The sequence below is a fragment of the Prionailurus viverrinus genome, chromosome A2 (assembly GCF_022837055.1).
Source record: "Prionailurus viverrinus isolate Anna chromosome A2, UM_Priviv_1.0, whole genome shotgun sequence".
Lineage (NCBI taxonomy): Eukaryota > Metazoa > Chordata > Mammalia > Carnivora > Felidae > Prionailurus > Prionailurus viverrinus.
This window is the reverse complement of record NC_062562.1, coordinates 119775460-119794186: the sequence shown is the minus strand read 5'-3', so window position 1 is coordinate 119794186 and position 18727 is coordinate 119775460. Positions and strand designations below refer to the sequence as shown.

Genomic DNA, 18727 nt, shown 5'->3' with positions numbered 1-18727 from the left:
AGTGGAGATGGAAAGCCCTGCAATTATTGCCAAAGGGTCCCAAGATTCAAATATGTACACCAAACACCGGCAGAAGAGTGAAGAAATACCTCTCTTTGACCCAAACACATTTAGACAACTTTCTGGATTTTCATTTATCCTTAGATTTTGCTTATGAAATGCAGAATTTTCAAACATTAGAGAAATACATATCAGAGAGTACAAGTTGCCAGTAATTCTACCCTTCAAAGCGAACAAGGTTCCCAACTTGTTTTCCTACTCTTTTTCAAATTTATGGAGAAACTGTTGTGTTAAATAAAATCAAATTAATTTAAAAGTTACTACATTTATGGTAGATTTCTGTTGTTCCTCAACGAACAGATGCTCAAAATACAAATACTAACATCAGGAGATCCGCAAATTACTGAAGTTAAACATGGGTCCCTATACTTTAAGAAAAGCTAGGAATTTCTGCTCTTGCCTAAAAATTGCAGCAGCTGCGAACTAAAATTTCGTCTCCGTCTCAGTGGAAGCAACTCACGCCGTTACACCCTCCGAGGGGCGGTTCTGCGAGGTCAAGAGCTCGTTGGAGGCTGCAGTGAGCGGCAGTCACCGCCTCTCACACACCCGCTGCGTTTTGATAAACAAGGAGACTCGCGCCCGCTGTCTGTAGAGGAAGGAGGAGCTAGGGGGCGGGGCCAGGCCCCTGATGTGGGTGGGGCTCGAAAAGCCTTCCTATTGGTGGTTAGCGAAGAGAGGGGACCCGAGAATCTGATTGGCCTGGCCCCCTGTTCATAAGCGGATTGACGACCCCTGGCTCGCCGGGCCGCGCCTCTCGGCGTCGCGCTCCTCCCCTCGCGGGTGGGTGCCGACCCCGAACTGCAGAGCGCGTGCGCGCGCGGCCCCACGCCGCGGCGGATCCCGCCCGCTCCGCCGCGCACACTCGCAATCAGTGGGCGAGCCGGGAGCCGCGGAGGTCACCGCGGGGAGGCGGGGGGCCGGGCAGCATGGCAGCCTCCTTACGGCTCCGTGGAGCCGCCTCCGGCCTCCGGTTTTGGAGCCGCCGGCAGCGTCCGGCAGTGGCCAGCCTTGCAGTGGGTAAGGACCTCGCGCCTTCTCCCCCAGTCCCTCCTCTGGCTGGCCGCTTCTCGCTCCCTGACGGCCGAAGAGGTGTTTTCACGGGAGGCGCTGCGGTTGGATCCGGGCTTAAAACCCCCAATTTTGGCTGGTCCCAAGGCCTGGCCTCTTCTGCGGCTACCTCTCGCACAGCTAGTGCTTCGTCCCCACTACCCCCGCCCGGGATCCAGATGATTGGCGTTCAGCGTCTTTTTTTCGAGACTTAAGGGGTGGGAAGAGGTGGGGGTAAGGGAGGAGAATTTGGCTCCGGGGCGTGCTTTTTGGAGTTAGGAATCCGAGGACAATTGGAGGGCCCAACCCCAAGGGCGACCGGCCATCTACCCCTGCGACTCCTGGGCTTACAGCTCCCGTTGACCTTTCAACTACCCCCCCCCCCCCACCCCCAACCAGGGTGCACCCTGGCAGGCGAACCTTTGGCATCGGGGCTTGATTTTTGTTTAACCACCTTAATCGCGTAGGATGGTCTTACACAAGTGGTTGTGTATACAAACCAGGTGACAAGTCCAGTAAAGTTTTAAGTCACTTTTGATTAGCAAGGCGGGCCGCCCCTGCCGCCGTTTCTTTGCACTTCTGTCAAATTATTAACCAAGACACTTTCAGCGTCCTCAAAATTTTGGCCTGAAGCTATTCTGTTCCTTCCCCCGCATACCATTTTAAGTTATGACGGCTAATCATCGGCTTAGGAAGAGGCAGGTTTTAGATCCTCAGAGATCGAATCTTTGTCAGTTTTCTGGTGAAGAGCTGGAATGAATTAGGGCATCGCAGCAGGATTTGGAAAGTAGTTCTTGATTCTTCTTCATTCTTCCTCATTCCTGCATTTCTACTACACAGTTCTACTAATTGAAAAATTGGTTGATTTGTGGGGATACTGCCATTGTAATAAATAGTGGCAGTAATAGTTCTTAAAATTCATGCTTTCAGTAAGAGTTTGAGAGTTTTAACAATGCATCGTTGAGCAGTTTTATACCCAGGATTTTTTTTTTTTTTTAAAGCCTTGGTATTAATTTTTTCTGATCACTTAAAACTGTAGCAGGCTGGGAACTTAGTTCTTAATAGCTCCCCTTCCTCCCGCTGGGTAAAACCTAAGAACAGTGAATTTCCTATCTGGCTTGAGACAGGCAGGCTCCATGTGATTCAAGAGAACAGATGTCTGATACAGAATCACGGTAACAAGATACAAACTCACAGAATCGGCTAAACTTGAGTGGAACCACTGTTTGAGCTAACATGCATGTATTGAGCTACAAAAAAAATGCCTCCCACTTTGGAGATACTTAAAAAGTATATATATTAGTCACTTCTCCACAGTACTAAATGTAGCATCAGTTTTCACATGAATGTGCTATTCTTTCAGTTTTGATTAGCCAGGGAAGACATATGTGCTGTTTAGTGGTTTTACAAGGTGTTCTAATGATATTTTAATGAACCTTTGATGTACCCTTTAGAGTTATGAAAGTTCTTTCAAAAGGGCCGGAGGCCTAAAACTGTCATACTTGCCTCTAAACTCGATGGGTCTACTTCACAATGCTGGCTAGGCATATAATCTTGTTCTTTAGGTTCTTTGACCCAAAGGTGTATGAATATAGATTGATGATAAATTTTAAATATTTCATTTTTTGGTGATTACTTAAAACTTCAACAATTGTTTTTACTCAGTGGAATTGTTTTAAATGTTTCTGTTAACTTTACCAAATTTACTTTTATGTTAATTTTTTTTTGAAATTGAAGTCTTAAAAATTTTTTTTTAAAGTTTTACGTGCAAATTTAGAGTCTAGGGACATAAAGAAAAAGAACATGTTCAAATAGTAACATTATTTAGTGTTCTGAATTATGTGGGATACTTGTTTCCATATTATGTTTAGGATGGTTATATCATGGATGATACCATTGGAAAGATCCATACAATTTATTTACTAAAAAAAAGAAAAAAAAAAGACCTAAATGTTCCCGATTAATAGCATATCTTAATTTTAAAATGTTTAAAGCATCAAAAAGGAAAAATAAAAGAAATATTAAGCCGTACATATATTACTATTTTATCACCATTTATTAAAAAGTTTTGTTTTGGGGGGCACCTGGGTGGCTCAGTTAAGCGTCTGACTTGTGCTCAGGTCATGATCTCGCGGTTTGTTAGTTCGAGCCCCACGTTGGGCTCTGTGCTGACGGCTCAGAGCCTGGAGCCTGCTTCGGATTCTGTGTCTCCCTCTCTCTGCCCCGCCCCTGCTCACGGTCTGTCTCTCTCTGTCTCTCAATAATAAATAAACGTTAAAAAAAATTAAAAAAAACCCTCCCAATTATAGGTCCTTTGTATTTATTGTGACTCATCAGCATGTACATGGAAAAATAATTTGTATCAGGTCATCTTAAAATGACCACCTAACCAAAGGTGGAATGGGAAAATTAACCAGCATCATGTGCAGAAATGGGAATAAGTTTTTAAAATTACTGGCTCTTTTTTGTATGTATGAAATCTATTTTCGGTTTTCAATTTCAAAATATTCTCTATTTTCAAAGGAACACATACTATAAATGAAATATGTGGCATTTTCCCCTTAAACCTCTAGGGTTGTACATGACACTCTGAAAAGCTCCGTGTTGTCCTTGGACCTTAGGCTGGTGAGATTACGTAGGGAGGATATGTATTTCTAAAATGTCTTGACTGAAATGATAAAGGTCTTTGTAGAGTAAGTCACCACCCTTAGTTTGGTAATAGTATTAAAGCAAATAAAATAGTTCTGACATAATATCATGTGATAGAGTAGGATACAAAGTCGTGTATACCTTATAATCTCACAATATAATGAGGAATTGCACTTAAAAGACTGGAAGGGCTGTGCAAAATGCTAATAGTGGTTATTTTTGTGTAGTGAGGTAAGCTCTTCCCCTTACCATGATACTTTTCATATTTTCCAGTTTTCTTCAATTTTTGCATTTTGAAATTTAGAGTAGCCTGGTTTTTGGTAGTATTGAATGTTACCAAGACATGGATAGCTTTGCCCCTGTCTCACTGGAGAAAAAGAACATAACTTATAAATTTATATCTGTGGATTTAGAAACTAATGTTGCCAAATTTTGTAGCTGGTTTCTTTATCATTCAACCAATGTCACCTGTGTATCGTGTTGACTGATTTTCTGCCAGCCCGATTATAGCTTTGGTCTAATTCTGCTGTTTCTACACATTGATGTGTGTGGCTTATTTAAAGGAAGATATATTATTTAAGTTTGAAAGCTTTTAGGGTAATGATTCTATTATACTTATTTGAATTTCTACCTTTTTGGGAGCATATTCTTTTTTAAAAAAAAATGTTTATTTCTTTTGAGAGAGAGAGAGAGCGCACACACACACACACACACACACACACACACACACACATGTGTGAGCGGGCATGGATCAGAAAGTGAGGGAGAGAGAGAATCCCAAACAGGCTCTGTGCTGTCAGCGCAGAGCCCGATATAGGGCTTGATCCCATGAAGCGTGAGATCATGACCTGAGTTGAAATTAAGAATCAGGTGCTTAACCAACTGAGCTATCCAAGCACCCCGGAAGCATATATAAATATTGTCTGAGCACTCCTGATGCTTCATCTTAACTAAGAGCTTCTTTAGATAGAGAGCATCCCCTAAAATACTCTCTATCCCTTTTTCTAACACTCTGGCCCTCCTTACCTGCTAGGCAAAATGGGAATTTGGCCTAGGACTTGTACCCCAGTGCTGCTGCTTGACTACTGGATAGTGAAAGTAACAAATACTTATTGACTCTCATGTGCCAGTCACCATTTGACGCTTTACATGTATTATCTCAAGCAGTGCTTAAGTATCTTCAGGTAACCTGAACTAGTTACTCTTGTTGATAAAACTTAATGGTTAGTTAGAGAAGTTAAGTAACTTGTCAGTTCAAGGGCACACATCTAAGAAGTGACCTTGCCTAGATAGGAACCTAGGTCTTCTAAATTCAGAGTTCTTAAATAGGATCAGTAAATACTCTCTTCTCTTTTGACATTAAATCATATAATTATACTCTCCTTTTCTGTCTTTGCTCCAAGCAAAGAGAACAACTGAGGCCATAGCTGGGCCTCAACTTGAACCACTTACATCAACACTCCACTTCAGCTCATCTAAAATATCATTGCTAGAAATTGCTATACTGTCAATGTTTCAAAAGTTGAACTAGTCTTCTGGTTAATATCCCCCCCCCCCCCCCCCCACCATTCTGTTAACCAACATGCTGTATATCATCATCCTTACACTTGGTCCTGTGACCCCTTTTCTTCCCCCAAATACATAGACACTTTTCTGCTCCCTCGTTTCGTTAAGTCCCTCTCTAGGTTTGTCTCTATCCAGCTGAGACTTCAGACTTATTTATAATCAGGGATTTCAGCAATGCCTTTAACAGCATTCTGGGTATTATTTTTTCTCCACCTCCTGCTCTTATTCTGGGTAACTTCTGTTGTCTGTGGTCTGTGTTCTTCTTGGCTGCCACTTAAGTAGTGTTACTGATAGTCACAGAAATTTGCTGATTAGATACAATCCTTTTGTTAATTTCTAGTTCATTCTCTCTTCCATATTCAGATTACTCACAGCATTTCCAAATATTTTATTCAGGGCTGTCAGTCTGTGGAACCAGCCAGATGTAGAGAGATGGCATCACAATGATTGGTTTAGTTATTTTTTTTTAAGCTTATTTATTTATTTTGAGAGAGAGAGAGAGAGAGAGAGAGAGAGAGAACCCAAAGCAGGCTCCACACCGTCAGTGCGAGCCTGATGCAGGGCTTGAACTCACACACCACAAGATCATGACCTGAGTTGAAATTGGGATTCTTACCCGACTGAGCCACCTAGATGTCCCATGATTGGCTTAGGTTATTTGGAACTTGACCCTGGGTCTGGGAGGAAGGGATATTAGAGAGTCAACCTGCAATGTTCAATGGTTGCTGTAACACATTATCTTTGCTGGATCTACTTTATCACAATCTTTATGTTGTAATTGCTTCAGAACTGACTTTTATCCCCATATGCCCATTTGATGAAACCTCTCTCTAGTCATTCACTGATATAACATTATTAAACACTCATTATATGCCGATTCATCTATTTTACTTTATTATAAAAGTAGTTACAAAAGTTATATGCACATGGTAAAAACTCAAAAGATTGTAAAAAATAGTCTTTTCTCTAACTCTGACCCATCATTCTACCTCTCTAGATGTAACTACTGTCTCTTACATACTCTTACAGAAATTTAGTAGAAGTTAATGCATATGTATTCTTTTCTCTCCTTGTACATGGCATGTTATTATGTATAATGCTCTTTCTCTTTCTTTGGCTACATGACCTATCCTGGAGAATTTTTCATTATACTTTTAGATAACACATTCTTTTGAACATCTGTATAATCTGTCATTGTATCGATTTTCTGTGGATTATCAAGCGTCCTCTTAATGTATATTTAGTTTTTAATGAATTAAGTGTCCTGTTAATGTGTTTTTAGTTTACAGTTTTTCTGCTGTTACAGATAATACTACGATAAAATACATTTTTGTGTTCAGAGTTTATATGTAGTATGAGTCAGCAAATCATGGCCTATAGCTGGGCCCCTGTTTTCGTAAATAAAATTGTATTGGAATACAAGCACAGTCATTTGTTTATAGCTTGTCTCTGGCTGCTTTAAAACTAGAGTGGATGAGTTGAATAGCTGTGACATAGGCCTCTTGGCCCAGAAAGCTGAATTTTTACCTGACCCTTTAAGAAAAACTGTGCTGAGCCCTCAGTATAGCATAAATTCCTAGACGTGGAATTACTGCCTCAGAGTACATGCATTTTGTTTTTTTTTCTTTTTTAAAAAATTTTTTTAATGTTTATTTTTGAGAGAGAGAGAGAGAGAGAGAGACAGAGCGTGAGCAGGGGAGGGGCAGAGAGAGAGGGAGACACAATCCGAAGCAGACTCCAGGCTCTGAGCTGTCAGCACAGAGCCCGACAGAGTACATGCATTTTAAATTTAAATTTCATAATAAAATTCAGTTGTAGATCATTTTTTTCAAATTGCCATCCAGCAAGCTAGCCTCATATGTAATTCTGCAGTGTGTGTGCATGTTTTCTTCAGTCCTTCCTTGCTAGTAGTCTTACCAGAGAAAGAAATTTGTTCATCTGATAAGTGAAAAACAGTATTACATTGCTTTGTTTTATAGTATTCCAATTGTGACAGAATTGAGTGTACTTTTAAAATTTTGTCATCTACATATTTTCTGTTGTTATTTTGTGATTTTTGTCTACTTTAAAAATGGATTACTCATAATTTTCTTCTAGATTTTAAAGAGCTGTTTGCATATAAACTAAAGTAATGCTATGTCTATTTTGTGTTGCAAGTGTTTTTCCTAGTTATTTCTATTTTGTCATGTTTGTGGTATTTTTTCCATATAGATATGCTAAGTTTTTTTCCCCTTTGTTTTATTATGAAAAGTTTCAAGCAGAAGCATTCAAAGAATAATACCATGTATATCTATGTACTCTTTGCTTAGAGTCAACAATTGCTACCATTTTGCCATATTTGCTTTATTTTTTTCCAAATATATTCATATCCTGCCTGCATCATTTAAAAGTAAAATGCAGATATCATGACACTTCAACCTGAATAACGCAGGGTGAATCTCCGTAGAAGAAGGATGGTCTTCTCCATAACGAAACCATCACTGAAGATAATTAGCATTTCCATGATATGCTTTTATACCCAGTTCGTATTTAAAATTCCATAATTTTCTTAAGAAGAGTATCTTTTATAGCTTTTTCGTTTCTTTTTTTCCAAATCATGATCCGTTCAAACTTCACCCATTGCATTTGGTTGATGTATCACTTTAATATCTTTTATTTGAGAATTGTCTTGTTTGTTCTGTAAACATGTTGATTTTTTAAAAACAGCTTTATTGCAGGGCACTTGGGTGGCTCAGTCAGTTAAGTGTCTGCCTCTTGATATTGGCACTGGTCATGATCTCATGGTCGTGGGATCAAGCTGTGGCAGGCTCTGTGCTGAGCGTGGAGCGTGCTTTGGATTCTCTCCTCCCTCTCTTTCTGCCCCTCTCCTTCTCATGCTTTCTCAGTCTCAAAATACATAAAAATAAACTTAAAAAAACAGCTTTATTGTAATATAGTTGACTTATAATAAGCTGTACATATTTAAAGTACACAATTTGATGAGTTTTGACATATGTATTTACCTGTGAAATCATCACCTCAATCAAGATAGTGAACATAGTCAACACTCTTCCAGATTTCCTCCTGTCCCTTTACGTACACAAATACTTGTAGTTATGTATTTTCACTGGATAGATTCCTACCTTGACAGTTGTTTCAGTACTTTAAAGATGATGCTGTACTGTGTTCTCACTTGCTTTGTTTCTGACAAGAAATCTGCCTTATCTTTGTTCCTCTGTATATAATATCTTTTCCTCTGGCTGCTTTTGAACATTTAGATTATGATGTATCTTGGTATAGCTGTGTTTAAGTTTCTTCTGTTGGGGTTCATTGAACCTGTTGAGTTTTGTGGTGAAGATTTATAGTTTTCATAAAATTTGGACATTTAAAAATTAAAAAAAAAATTTAAATATTTATTTTTGAGAGAGAGGAATAGAGTGCGAGTCGGGGAGGGGCAGACAGAGAGGGAGACACGGAATCTGAAGCAGGCTCCAGGCTCTGAGCTGTCAGCACAGAGCCCGTTGTGGAGCTTGAAATCCTGAACCGTGAGATCATGACCTGAGCTGAAGTTGGACGCTTAACTGACTGAGCCACCCAGGCGCCCCAATCATTTTCATCTTACACATGGTCATTTTCATCTTGCAAAATTCAATTTTGGGTCTTTTTGTATCTTCTTATCTCTACTTTTAGAATATATGAACTACAGTTCTTACAACTGTTAATATTCTTGTCCTCTAATTTTAATATCTTTGTCAGTTCAGGGTTGGTTTCTTTTTGACTTCTAAATGTTGACATTCTTATATATATATATATATATATGTATATATATGTATATATATGTATACACACACACACACACACACACACACACACACACATACATACATATACACACATATACACACATATATATACACATCCCAGGCAGGCTCCACACTGTGAGCTCAGAGCCCTGACATGGGGCTCGATCTCATGACCATGAGATCATGACCTGAGCTGAAACCAAGAGTCACACGCTTAACCAACTGAGCCATGCAGGCTCCCCTGTTCTTCAGTCTCTTTAACTCTGCTCTCATTTGGCAATTTTATCAACTGCCATGATTTCAGTTCTCACCTTAAAGCAGATTGTTACCAAATATGTCTCTTTCCCATTCTATCTCTGAGATGATTATAATTAGTTATAATATTTCTAAGTCTGTGGGACATCTTTCAGCTCATCGACAGTTCACAGTTACTTTAATTAAAATGGAGATGGTCCTTTTTCGATTTCTCCACTTAGGTTATTGATAGCATTATTTTCTTGCTGTCACCTTTGATCTTTTCCTTATTTTAGTCCATAATCCAATCTACTGCTATGTCCTTTTACTTCTTTGAAACATCTTGAAATATTTCTCATTTCTGTCTTTTCTATGACCACCATCTTTTATTAACTCTGACCTTATTTATGAACTCAATGTTTGCCCCCCCCCTCCCCTTATATGTTGAAATCCTAATCCCCCATGTGATGGTATTAGGAGTTGGGACCTTTGGGAAGTAATTTGGTTCTAAGGGTGGAGACTAACGAATGGGATTAGTATCCTTAGAGACAATAGAGCTCATCCTCTCACTCTATGCTCTGTACCATTTGAGGATATAAGAAGATGGCCATATACAAGCCAGGAAGTGGGCTCTCTCCAGACACTGGATCTGTTGCCACCTTGATCTTGGATGTTCTGGCTTCCAGAACTGTGAGAAGTAAATGTTAGTTGTTTAAGCCATTCAGTCGATGGTATATTTGTTATAGCAGCTCAAATGGACACAGACCGACCTATAGTAGTATTACTATTATATTTATGTTAGTCTTTGTATTAGTCCCAATAGTTTATTTTTGCTATTGTTACCCTTGAGGAGACATATCTAGAAAAATGTTGCTAAGGCCGACAGTGTCAACGAGATTGCTCCCTGTGGCACTGCTTCTTGCTTACAAAATATAGTCAGATTGTTTAGCATGCTTCCCAGCCTTCCACATTATGGTTGCATTGTTTGTTTCAATCTTAATTTTTGTTGTTTTGTTTCTTTGTGCATCCTCTAGGAAGAACGGAGGGCAGTGTCATACAGTGGTTAAAAGTGAAGAACCTAGAGTCAGATTTGACTGGATTTGAGTCTTGGCATTGCAGTTTAGTAAGGTCTTGGGCATTTTATTTAAATTCACTAAGTGTCACGGCTTTCAACTGAAAGGCATAATGATAAGATATGATGACAGTGCTATTTATAAAGTGCTTAGTATCTGGAAAGGAATCAAATTGCCAAGAATATTAATGTTTACTGTTACTAATTTTTTTTTCTTGGCTTTCCTATTTCCTTGCATATACTCATGTTCCTTTTTTATATGGAGTTCCCTTCCTTCCTACTCTCCTTTCCATTTGAAATCCTAAAATACTCAGGTCAACTGCTGTCTTCTTTAAGTGCCAACCAGATGAATTCTCCATTATGTCAGCACTGTTTTTTATACTTCATCCTTGACTTTCTTGTATTAGTGTTCATGTACGTAGTTTATCTCCTTTTGGATTTTAAGCTTGTTGAAAGCAAGGACTGTATGTCATTGTGTCTCCTGTGGCATCTGGCATGGTACATCGGAGAGTTGCTTCATATTTGTTGAGTGTGTGAATGAATTGTGGTTCTGCCATACTTATTGTTTGACCTAGAGTGAGGTGCCTGTTAAATGGACTGTCTACAAATCACAGTCTTCCTAATTTCTAATGTTTGTAGTTAAATTACACCTTTCTAAGCTTAATACCATTGTGTGGCACAATAGTTATTAGCATTATTAGTTATCAGTGTTAGAGTTCTCATACAAAGTATACTTCTCATCTATTTAATATCAAAATAAAATTTCAATTAGGTGTCATTTCTCTGTCATTGAACCCCTGGTGGACCAGAAAGTCAGACACAGGACTCCTATTATCCCCACTGTGTTAAACTTAGCACTGCTAAGGTGATGCTGCACAAGAATAATGCCCATATTTAACAGAAATGTTAGAGTCAATCATCAAGTGTAGGAATTAAATAAGCTTCTAACCCAAGAAGACCTCTATTTCTTTTTCTTTTCTTTCTTTTTTTTTTTTTTTTTTAAGATTTTATTTTTAAGTAATCTCTACAATGTGGGGCTTGAACTCACAAGATCCAGATCCAGAGTCACACTCTCCACCAGCTGACCCAGCTAGGTGCCCCGGAAGACCTCTACTTCTTAAGCTTGAGGGCTTCAAATAATTTGCTTTCAGTCAGGCTAATTGCGTTTAGATTAAATTGAAGGAAGAGCAGGGATTCATCAGTTGAGAGGACCTGGAACTGAAAGGGTGACAGTGATTAGTTGGTACGCTACACAGTTTTATCATGGGAGTCTTTGGGAGACAGGAGAAATAAAGCTGGGAATGACCAGGGAAGGGGCGAGTGGAGTTATTTCTTCTCTCAGTAGTCTGGGAGCTTTTCGAGGGCAAGGACTGTATGTGTCTCGCTTCTGTCTATCTTTGAACTCTATCATAGTATTTCATGCAGTAAATATTTGTTGAGTGGAGTCCTAAATCTAGAAATGAAGAAAGAGTGTCTAAGGATGTTTTCATGGCAATGCAAAGTCCCTTTGCTCTCTCTTTCAAAAGGCATTACTTTGAATTGTGTGCCCCAGTATGGTTTCAAAAGGCCTTTTGTGAAAAAAAAAAATCAACTGAAACAAAACTTGCATGCAGCTCTTTAAAAACAATTTTTTTTCCTATAAATGGAAATGCCACTCCTCTGAAAGTGCATGGAGTTGTTAACCCCAGCCACTGAAACTGTTACCCTTGCCATTTAAGGCCCATGGAAGCATCCCTGTCTTCTTTCCTGGAACCCAATTCATAAACTGGTGACTTAGTTGAAATACATTCTCCTGGGTTTAACATTTTACTAAGATTCTTAAAATACCGTCGAAGGGGGTGGTTTCCATCAATGTGGGTGTAGGAAGGTAAAAAACTTTTCCATTCTTGGACCTTGTCCAAGATAGATGTTTTATTGAATATCTTCAGTGTTTCATACACATTTAAAGGAGATAATATAGATATGGGGAATCTAGAATACTTCATGTAATAGTTAAAGTACTTAACATTTTAGAAATGATCACCTTTTAAAATTTATTGTTAAAAATGATAAAGGGATGTTATAGAGGTAGAAAGCAGGAGAGAGTGCTTAAAACTATGTAGTTGTTTCCTGCAGAACTAAATAAGAAGTGTGTCCGTACATGGTTGATGTCTTTATTTTTTAAAGTTTACTTATTTATTTTGAGAGAGAGAGGAAGCAGGGGAGGTGCAGAGAGAGAAGGAGAGAGAGAGAGAATCCCAAGCAAGCTCCACATTATCAGTGCAGAGCCCCTTGTGGGGCTCAAACTCTCAAACCATGAGATCATGACCTGAACGGAGATCAAGAGTCAGATACTTAACTGACTGAGCCACCCAGGCGGCCCCCATGGTTGATGTCTTTAAATGTGATTAGATCATTAGTTAAAACTAGCATTTAACAAAAAAGTTCTTTTTTAAAAAAAAAAATTTTTTTTTCAACGTTTATTTATTTTTGGGACAGAGAGAGACAGAGCATGAACGGGGGAGGGGCAGAGAGAGAGGGAGACACAGAATCGGAAACAGGCTCCAGGCTCTGAGCCATCAGCCCAGAGCCCGACGCAGGGCTCGAACTCCCGGACCGCGAGATCGTGACCTGGCTGAAGTCGGACGCTTAACCGACTGCGCCACCCAGGCGCCCCCCAAAAAGTTCTTTTAAATAGAAAACATATAGGGGCGGTTGGCTCAGTCGGTTAAGCATCTGACTTCGGCTCAGGTCACGATCTCACAGTTCGTGAGTTCGAGCCCTGTGTCAGGCTCTGTGCTAACAGCTCAGAGCCTGGAGTCTGCTTTGGTTCTGTGTCTCTCCCTCTGCCCATCTCCAGCTCTCACTCTGCCCACCCCCTCTCTCTTTCAAAAATAAATAAACCTTAAAAAAATAAAAAAAAACATTAAAACAAAATAAAAACAATTGACTTTCTGATATGGAATGAATGTTTACAATAAAAAAATGTCACTGCCTCTGTTGAAAGTAATTTATTGAAATCAGTGTGTTCTAGGTCAATGGCATCTAAGACTCCAGTTGGATTCATTGGACTGGGCAACATGGGGAATCCAATGGCAAAAAATCTCATGAAACATGGCTATCCACTCATTATTTATGATGTGTTCCCTGATGCATGCAAAGAGTTTCAAGATGCAGGTGAACAGGTAAGGCCTTTTCTTTATATTTGTTCTAGATTTTAATGTTTAAAAATAGGGGTGCCTGGATAGCTTGGTTGGGTGTCCACCTTTGGCTCAGGTCATGGTCTCATGGTTCATGGGTTTGAGCCCCACGTCAGGCTCTGTGCTGACAGCTCAGAGCCTGGAGCCTGCTTGAGATTCTGTGTCTCCCGCTCTCTCTGCCCCCCGCTTGCCCTGTGTCTCTCTCAAAAATAAATAAACATTAAAAAAATAAATAAAAATTAAAAATAAATGTATGTTTCAATAAGTGACAACTTAGGAGTATACCCAATGGGATTGTAAACCTATTTCACTGTTAATTTTATATGTATTATGTATTGTTGTTATATATATATATATATATATATATATATATATATATATTGTTGTTAACTTTGATCCAACATCCAGGTGTGCAACAAAGATTGAGGGGGATCTATTCTTGGGCAGGTGACTTGGAGCGTTTCCCAGGTTAGGTCAAAGGGGCTTGCTTTGGCTCTGTATTAGTTTTCTTTCAGTAGCATTATGGACTGTGCTGTGAAACCAGATAGTTTGGTGGAAATAGCTTCCTATGTTATTGAGGGCATAATTTATCTTAGGACAAGAATAGGCTTAGGTGTTATCATCAATAGCCAAATTATGGAAAAAGCCCAAATGTCCATCAACTGATGAATGGATAAAGAAGATGTGGTGTATATACATATACATACACAATGGAAATACGTGTCAGTGATTTAAAAGAATGAGATCTTGTCATTTACAACAACGTGGATGGAACTGGATGGTATTATGCAAAGCTAAATGAGTCAGAGAAAGATAGATATCATACGATTTCACTTATATGTGGAATTTGAGAAACTTAACAGATGACCATACAGGAAGGGAAGGAAAAATGAGATAAAAACAGAGGGGGGGGGCAAAACATGAGACACTCGTAAATACAGAGAACAAACTGAGGGTTGATGGGGGTGGGGTTTGGGGGGGAGGGGGAATGGGGGATGGGCATTGAGGAGGGCACTTGGGATGAACCCTGGCGTTGTATGCAAGTGACGAATCATGGGAATCTACTCCTGAAGCCAGGATAGTACTGTATGTTAGCTAACCTGAGACTAAACTTAAAATAAAACAATAACTTCGCAATAAAGAAAAAATAGGCTTAGGGATAGGAAACTTAGTTTGAATCCCAGCTTAGATACTTCCCTGCTGTCTTAGTGGGGGCAAGTTAGTTCACCTCCGCTGATTTCCTCATCTGTGAAATGGGAATGTGGACAACCTGTGTCATTAGAGTGTGAGGCTTAAAGGAGAGAATATATGTGAATGTACTTCATAAATATTTTATGGCAGCACTTTATGAATAAATATGTTATTGGCCATAAACCAGGAGACAACCTAGAAACACTGTGTGCCCTAATGGATTACAGAGCTGAGTTAGGACAGACCTCTAGTGTTATGTTTTTAGGCTATCGTTTCAAGAATATTTGGACTAGAATATATCCTGTTAGATGATAGTAGCATCCACTGGTCAGGTCTCATTTGGATTTGTTAAAGTTTATCAATAACTCACGTGACGGGAGATCATGTATTAGTAACATGAATTTGGAGTTTTGTTTTTTGAGATATGAAGGAAATTCTTGTACAAGTTGTAGAGTGGTAACTAAGGGCTGAGTGTAATCCCAGAATTGGGAGAATACTAAAAATTTCCTGAGAGATACAGAAAACAGCGAGACGAAAAATAAAATTAAACAGCTCACTTCTGGATGATCGACTTGATGGAAATGCTAAGAAATGTAATGCTTATGCAGAGAGCAAGTTTAGGTTTCTAGAGATTTCTACGTTAGGGCAGCACATACAGGTGGTATACCTACTCTAGCCGTGCACGTAGTGCTGTGGAGAATGAAACAGGTTGAGTTGGATGTGGCAGGGTATTAGGTGCGTCTCAGGTGGCCAGACTAAATAATATGACAAGGGAGTTTCTTTAAAATTGTGTTTGGACTTTAATAAAGTACTGAAGCAGTTTTTGATGAGGAACGAATAATTAACTGTTAAGAGTCCTTTCATTTCACACAGGAACTATAAAAGTACTGTAGATAATCTTTGCTTACCTCCAAACAGAAATGGCATAGACTGAAATGAAAGTCACAGAGACAGGATCTCTCAGATCCCTAAATAGAAACGAGCAGATTCTAGGACAGAGACTAGTCATTGGATTTTCCTCCCCCCCCCCCCTCCCTTCCTTGAGATACATAAGTGGGTGTGAGGAAGGAAAGAAGATGGATTCTGGGCAGCTACTCCTCCCAGATTAGTGAAGAGTGAAGACTTGCCTCAGCCTCTTGTCTGTAGCTCCCATCCCTGCCCCCGGCACACGGTGGGAAAAGTTCTGTGGATGGTTCACACTGAGGCAACAGCCCGAAAGAGAGAATGCTCTGTTCCCACATCTCCTCTCCCTCACATCTCAGGTTCCCCTAAGACCTTGGCTCTGTGAGGTCCTCTGAGTGTTGATTGTAAGAGCAGTGGACGGTAGGAGAATGTGAAACTTCGGTGAAAGAAAGGAGAAAGATAAAAGCTAAGAAAGCTTTGGGCCTGAGAGGAAAATACCATGCCATAATAAAATGAAGACGGTTGTTGATAAGTGATTTGTGCCGGCAGCCTAAACAACATTTTGAATGGTGGCAGTGTCCTTTGAACAAGTGTGATTTCCTAAGAGCACTACTTTGAAAGGTAATGTTAATATGAACGAATAAGTTCTGGTATATTGAAGTGTCAGTGTTATTATTTCATAGCTGTATTTAAATTTGTAAAATGTTGGGCAAAAGAAAAAATGAGTTTCATTCTGCTACTAAAAAAGCAAAGGCCAGATCTGGAACGGGATGGAAAAATGTAGGTGAAAATCTTGAAACTTCTTGCCGCCGTGCACAACAGTGTAACGGAAGGTTTAATGGTTCAACAGTTCAGAGCCTATTTGTGTTGACGCTTCCGTTTTGAGAACACGTGTCCCCTGCCCTTCTCCCAATATTGCTGTATCAGGTGAAGCTGATAAAATGGCAGCCAAAGAAAACAAGTCTTCCCCGCCCCCCCATCCCACCCCCCACAAAGATTGCACAGACTGGCTAGTTGGTTTCTAATGTTGACTGTGCTTTCAGTGGGAAATCTGCAGGGAGAGAAAGTCCCAAAATAGAGATATCTGGATCAGAAAGCAACCAGCTGGTTCTAACGATCTTTGGACATTTCCTCGAAGAAGTGCTTTTTCTTTTTTAAAAAGCAAAAAGTGGGGATTTGGCATTTGATGTAACCTCAGAGTTGGGCTAGTGGTCCGAGGCACAGTCGAATTTTGGGCACGGGTGTAATCAGATACCTTTCTGTCTGCCTCTTGTCTCTGCTTTGCTCAGCGGCTCACCCCTCTCCTCAAGGTGCAAGATGGACACCTGCTGTATCAGCTGAAGAAATGCTTTAGAATGTTCTGATCCTGCTTCAAGCCTTAGCTAGTGGTAGAAGGGTTATGAAGGAACCCTAGATGGGTTATGAAGGAAATAAAAACTTGACATGATAAAAATCTTTGACATGTTTGATGGTATTTTATTAATGTATTTGTGCCCTTAAATGTTAACCTATTCTAGGGGTGCCTGGCTGGCTCAGTCGGTAGAGCATGCGACTCTTGATCTTGGGGTCATGAGTTCAAGCCCCACGTTGGGCACAGAGTTCACTAAAATAAAAAAAGTTTGGGGCGCCTGGGTGGCTCAGTCGGTAGAGTGTCCGACTTCGGCTCAGGTCATGATCTCACGGTTCGTGAGTTCGAGCCCCACGTCGGGCTCTGTGCTGTCAGTTCAGAGCCTGGAGCCTGCTTCACATTCTGTGTCTCCCTCTCTCTCTGCCCCTTCCCCGCTCACGCTCTGTCTCTCTCTGTCTCTCAAAAATGAATAAACATTAAAAAAAAATTTATAAAATAAAAAAAGGTTGACCTATTTTGAAAGGGCATTTATAATTGGTTAAATATGTTATTTGTGGTCATTTCCATAAAAATGTGGGCATTCCTCTTTCAATATCCTTTTATCATATCCCTATTTCTGTTGGAAACTCAGGTTTAACCTACAATGATACATCATTTCAGCTTTTAGAATCTTTTATGAGAATGTAACCCATGGTAGTTATCAAGCTTTTGTATGTTAGAAATCATGAATTGATAAATTGTGAATTCAGTGATATAAAAATATAAACCCTGGAGGGTTTAAGCTCTGCCTGGGCTTAAATCTCGGCTCTACTATATGCTGGCTGTGTGACTTTGGTCCTGGAGAACCTGACACATAGAAAGTGCTGTCTTTGCTGTCGTTATGGTGGTTGTTATATCTCTACCACCTTGGTGTCCTCACCGAGTCCAGAGTGCTTTGGAAGAGAGCTAGAGACATATTTTTAAATGAAAGAATGATGGAAAAAATTCAAACCGAACTAGGAGATAAAGTGAGTTGACAGCATCCCAGGTTAAGGATATATTCTGGTCTGTTCCTTCCGTCCCACTTTTATTTTGCAAAAGATACCGATTTCTGTTTTTAAGCAGTAGCATCAAGGGCATACGACTTGTGCTTCATTTTCATTTTTGTTGTCTAGGAATTTCCTTGGAGATGCTGCTGATCTATGCCAAAAGGCTTGGGACTTATATCATTTCTGTGTGCGTTTTCTGCTGGATGAACGAGGCTTAATTAGATGGTCTCTTCTTTTGTTTTCTCTTTAAAAACTTGGAAACTTCATCTTGTTATTCCTGGGTTGTAAGGCCGAGCATGTTTGGTTAAGTAATTCTCTTGGGATGTAAGCTGGCATCCACTCGGTTCTTGTTAAATGAGAACTTTAAAAGCCTCTTGCTGAGTGGGCTCCATCATGGTTGACCAAATGTTTCAAGATGTAGGCACAAACTGTTTTTGTCAGTTTTTCAAGTGTAGTGTAATTTTGAAGTAACAGTATGCTTTTCTTTTTGGAAAGATTAAAAAACGCGGAGTGAATAGTTGTCTGCTTCCGATGGATATGTGAAAAGGAGGTGCTGTTCCTTTAGATTACTCTGGGCCTTCATGCTTTCATCCTCCCTCCTTCCCCCAATCCAGCAAAGCAGATTTTGTCTTTAGTTCATCCCTTCTTCTATGCATTACATACCATTA

General features: G+C 39.8%; 1 protein-coding gene across 1 annotated transcript in view; it reads left to right on the top strand.

Annotated features, from left to right (window-relative positions):
* Positions 1 to 761: 761 nt before the first annotated feature.
* The window catches only part of HIBADH (3-hydroxyisobutyrate dehydrogenase), a 111579-nt gene continuing 93613 nt past the window's right edge, over positions 762 to 18727 (top strand). Inside the window, exons 1-2 of the mRNA XM_047849608.1 lie at positions 762 to 1077; positions 13414 to 13574. Of these exons, the coding sequence (XP_047705564.1) occupies positions 987 to 1077; positions 13414 to 13574 (252 nt within the window). The 5' untranslated portion in view covers positions 762 to 986. The remainder of the gene's footprint in view (positions 1078 to 13413; positions 13575 to 18727) is intronic.